Below are 4,959 nucleotides of genomic sequence, written 5' to 3'. Positions count from 1 at the left end.
TTTACGGGAATTGAAAACCACCGCCTCCAACACCCTCAGCAGCAGCAGCAGGTCCGGTGTTCGGGTTAATGGCCGTCCACAGTAGAGAGATGGTGATCGCAATTAGACCTGCCCACACAAACACTATCGTTGGAGTTTTGCCTCTCCGTCCCATCAATCCTTTTGCGAATGGGTACAAATGAGCCAACACCCAGAAGCTGAAAAATGCTCCTCCTATTAGCTTGCTCCACTGTGGCACCGCTTGGTATATTGTCCTGACGAACGCCACCACAATCGCTATTATGTTCACCATCGCTATCACTATTGGGGGTATCATCAGCGACGACCATTTCACTATGTACAAATCTGCGTATATGTCATCGTTGTCATCTCCCCCTGACTTGGTCGTCAAGGTAAAGGAGATCTCGATTCCTGCTAACACTTTTAGGATTCCTTGCACAACAGCGTAGAGGTGAGAGCTTGTTCCAGAGATAAGCCACCACTGTTCATTTCTCCACCATTCTTCGAGCCCGATGCCAGACCACTTCACCTCCAAGACCGCCAAGCCAATCAAGCATATGGTGATTATAAGGAGGTATACTAAGAAGGAGATACTAAGCGTCCGCACGATGAACTGTCCAGAGAAAAGAGAGAAGGCCGGAAGAAAGCAGTAGAGGATGAGAAACAGAGAGGTGAAGGGATATATTCCAACATTAAGGTACGCCAGACGTTGGAGGAACTTGAGACGCTTGGAGGCGAGAATGGCATTGTTTCTTGAGAAGAAGATCTCAACAGACCCGGTGGCCCACCGCAACACCTGGTGAAGACGGTCTGTGAGATTAATGGGTGCAGAGCCTCGAAACGAATCTCGCTTGGTGATGCAGTAAACGGATCGCCACCCACGATTATGCATGCGGTATCCTGTGACCACGTCCTCTGTCACCGACCCATAAATCCACCCGACTCTATCTCCCCACTCCGTTTTATCCTCATACCAACAAGAGATTGCAGAAACAGACTCTGCCACTGTGGTAGCATCAAGTGGGTCGCGAGGGACTCTAAGGGCTCCGGGAGGGCGACCGTACTTGACAGCAGGGTGGTCTGCCAACGGACGACCTTGGAACTCTGCAACAGGAATTGACTCAGCTAGAAGTGTGGAGTTGCCAAAGCGCTTAGGGAGCTGTGTGACATCAAGGTCCGGGTCAAAGTCACTAGTGGTTAGAGCCTCTGTTTCTGATTCCTTCTTCTCGAGAAGCTTGTCAGGGTTAGGTGGATCAAAACCGTAGAGGGCAAAGCGTCTAAACATAGTACCTGTTCCGACATATACTGGTCCCTGCAAAATTTAAACTCATTGTTATTAGTGATGATTTTCCTTCCCAACCTAACTTAATATTTTGTATTGTATATGTGGTTTTTTACCTTTTTATATATATATATATATAAAAAAAAAAAAAAAAGAGATTTACCTGTACACCGTCGAGAGCACGCATATTACCGTCAAAGAAGACAGTGTTATTGTTAGCATATCTATCAGAAGGGTCGATGCCTTCGAATCTTTGCGGGAACTGAATGTAGCAAATGTCTTCACCACCTCTGTCCATCATAAAACACATCCCTTCTCGGATGGCCTTGCAATTATAGATGTAATGATCACAATCAAGATTAAGAATGAAAGGTCCATTTGAGAGAATAGCAGAGGCACGAACAAGCGCATTCATGGCTCCAGCTTTCTTGTTGTGATCATAGCCCGGCCGCTTCTCACGTGACACATAAACAAACATGGGCAAGCGGGTGTCTGTATCCGAAAAGTCAACGATTTTGTCGTCGCTATTACCAATTAAAGGATCACTACTAGGTGGTTTCAACATCACCTGCAGAATCCCAGCATGATCACCTTTGGAATGCTCTCGAGTAGCAGCTGCCCAAGTTCCAGGCCAGTGGGTGCCGTCGGCCATCCACGTGGCTTTGGCGACTTTGACAGGTTCTGTTGGATCACCTCCGCTCTCCCTCATCTGTTTCAGAGCCTTCATTTCCTCCCTTGCATTAAACGCATCTGATCTCCTCCGTATCGAGTCAGGGAGGCCGTTGATGCGAACCTTGAACTCATCATACTCTCTCTTAATCTTCCTCCTATCCTTGACAAAATCAATTCTGCTCTTATTTTTTGTTGGATCTATCTTCAAACTAAAATAGGTATCTGGATTTCGGGGTTCAATGTTATGTTTGCGACAAAAGGGCACCCAAAGATCAGCAAAGCTAGCAGCTTCTGCCATGGCTTCGAATGATAGAAGGGCTCCTCCATCATCAGATAGATAGCATGACACCTTCTCCACCGGATAATCAACGGCCAATATGGACAGAATAGTGTTGGCGGTGACGAGGGGTGGCTCTTTCTCTGGATCTGCCGTTGACACAAAGAGGTCAATACCTGGGAGGTCGGACCTCCCTGTTGGGTTGGAGGGAGATGGCATGTCAAATTTGTCACGAAGCACTTCCAGGTCAGTGGACCGGTTTATGGGGCACAACTTAGGGATCTGGTCTAGAATCCATGAGAACCCGAACCAAAGCTCGCATATTATTGACATGAGCCATAACCATATGGCGTCTTCGTTAGGGTTTCGGATCCTCCAAGTTAGAAAAAAACATAGCACGACGAAACGAATGGCTATTAATAATCTGTACGGACTTATGATGGCGGCTGGGATTGGGATGCGTCGGCTCAGTGGCCGCCATGGTTTGTCAGCTGTTTCCACCATGCCGCCTCTCATTCCTTCATCCATATCATCGCCATACATTTCGTCTTGAGGCCAATACGCATTACCGTAACCATATGTGCCTTGCGTCTCGAATAACCATCTGTTATGATCAAATTCGCCGTTTTGGTTCCTCTTCATCATAGACATGTTGTTGTTGTTGCCACGTTGGTCTTTTCCTGGAGCGGGTAAGGGGAGAGCACCACTGGAGAAGTCAGGGGTATCATCATCCATGTCTCCGACTTTGTATTGTTCCTTGCATCCTGGACAAAGACCTGTCTCTTTCTGGGCGTCCACGAAGCAATCCCTACAGATCTTGAACCTAATTATTAATCAATCACCATGTTAGTCTTGTGCAACAAGTAAGGATACCATCAATATATAATGCATAAGTTTTAAGATAGACGATACCGGCATTCACATGGCATCACGTCCTTTCCTCTCTCGTCTTTCATGACTTTCCCGTCGCAAGCAGGCATGGCGCACGAAGAGCCTTTAGCGCCAGCCATCTGAGGGTGTGTGACATCTGAATCGATGACTTTGTCCATAAGATGTGCACGTGTTACACTGTTGAAACCACCAGTAAATAAAGAATTGGACACGTATTGCTCTTCGGCTTTGGTGGCCATGGGCTGGTTGTCCGGCGTCGGAGGTATGTGCACCGTATAGTTAGAATAATCCCCAGAGAGCTCGCCCGATAATTCAATATTATCTCGAGATAAACTCACGTATCGTCCGCTAGATGTTCGTCTTGCGAATTTGACGGTTTGGCCGCTACCGGAATTGTTACGGACCTTCTTAGAATTTTGAGGAGGCGTGGACGCCATTGTGAAGCCAAACAAAGGCGCTTGGTTTCTGCGTGAATCAGTGTGATCATGCAGTATAAAGATGAAACGTGAATTTTTACGTTCCTGATGGTTTGGGGAAAACAAAGAAGAAAAGACAAGGAGGAGAGGATTATCAGGACATAAAACTGTTTATGCTATGGATCTCTATTTTTGGGCTTCTCTGTATTATGCACCAACCAACCTATTTTTGGAAGCTCGAGGGTTTAGTTGTTTATGCTATTTTGGGATTATCGACGTTTTTCTCTTTCCTTCTTTTAATTCATTTGATTTCGGAAACCAATCCTCAACTTATATATAAAAAGACGATGGAAAATTTCCTAGCTAGTTTTTTTTTTTAATTAAAGCACAGCAAAATATATTATTATTTTAGTTAACTATAGAAATGATTCTTATTTTATACAATCATTTGAAATATTTATAATTTTTTCGTGCAACTAAACTATAATTTTATAATTTTTTATATCTTCCTGATGTTGTCGCGAAAATATTTTTTTAAAAAGTTAAATTCTATTTAATATTTTAATTTTACATTACAAAATTATTTTAAAATAATATAATAGAGTATATGTTACAAATATAAAATTTATCTAAAAATAATAAAACAGTAAATAAAATTAAGATAAATAGACCAGTTTTAAATTATTTATTTAAAGCTGATTAAAGTTTTATATGGTACCATCATTTTAAAAATGTTTTTAGATTATCGAATAATATTAAATGTTGGATACTGATATCCAAATTATTGATAAACGGAAAATTTGTAATTAGTATGATTTTAATTGAAGAAAAGGTAATATAAAAAAAAAATATAAGGGTTATAAATTTTAAACGATATACAAAAACGTTAAAAGTTACGAAACGCAGCGTTTCGTTGTGCCAACGCCGCAAAAAGAAAAAAAATACAGTACATGTGGCCCGATTATTTCTGGGTTTGCCTATTTCATTCTGAATCGCCGCCGTGAATTCGAATGTGTGTTAGATCCGTCGGTGATGTCGTCGTCGCAGAACCTTGGTGGCGCCACCAGATGCGGCCGGGTGATTGGGCCATCTTTGGACAAGATCATAAAAAATGCCGCGTGGCGCAAGCACACCTTCCTCGTTTCCGCCTGTAAGTCTGTCCTCGACAAGTTCGAGACTCTCTCCGATTCTCCCGATCCTTCATCGCCTCTCTTTGGTCTCTCCACCTCTGATTCAGATGCCGTCCTTCAGCCACTCCTTCTCTCTCTTGATACCGGCTACGCCAAGGTTATTGAGCCTGCTCTCGATTGCTCTTTCAAGCTCTTCTCCCTCTCCCTCCTCCGGGGCGAGGTCTGCTCCTCTTCTCCTGATTCACTTCTCTACAAGCTCATCCACGCGATCTGCAAGGTTTGCGGCATCGG

The 4,959-nt window shown here is 43.7% G+C and overlaps 1 protein-coding gene across 1 annotated transcript; it reads right to left on the bottom strand.

Moving 5' to 3' along the window:
* Position 1: 1 nt before the first annotated feature.
* On the bottom strand, positions 2-3,614 carry LOC104773692 (cellulose synthase-like protein D4). Its single transcript, XM_010498334.1, has 3 exons — positions 3,144-3,614; positions 1,446-3,054; positions 2-1,312 (listed from the first exon to the last, which is right to left on the bottom strand). The coding sequence occupies exons 1-3, from the start codon at positions 3,557-3,559 to the stop codon at positions 2-4; spliced, it is 3,336 nt and encodes a 1,111-aa protein (XP_010496636.1). The 5' UTR covers positions 3,560-3,614.
* Positions 3,615-4,959: the final 1,345 nt, after the last annotated feature.

This window comes from Camelina sativa, unplaced genomic scaffold (genome assembly GCF_000633955.1).
Source record: "Camelina sativa cultivar DH55 unplaced genomic scaffold, Cs unpScaffold00621, whole genome shotgun sequence".
NCBI lineage: Eukaryota > Viridiplantae > Streptophyta > Magnoliopsida > Brassicales > Brassicaceae > Camelina > Camelina sativa.
The sequence above is the reverse complement of the archived record's forward strand: the minus strand, read 5'-3'. Positions and strand labels throughout refer to the sequence as shown.

What these genes read in the sequence shown, in the direction of transcription:
- LOC104773692 (XM_010498334.1), bottom strand. Translation starts at nt 3,559, where the DNA reads ATGGCGTCCACGCCTCCTCAAAATTCTAAGAAGGTCCGTAACAATTCC. An exon ending in GTGATGCCATGTGAATGCCG is followed by an intron (nt 3,055 to 3,143) that starts GTATCGTCTATC and finishes ATTAATAATTAG; the next exon opens with GTTCAAGATCTGTAGGGATT. An exon ending in GTGCTCTCGACGGTGTACAG is followed by an intron (nt 1,313 to 1,445) that starts GTAAATCTCTTT and finishes TAAATTTTGCAG; the next exon opens with GGACCAGTATATGTCGGAAC.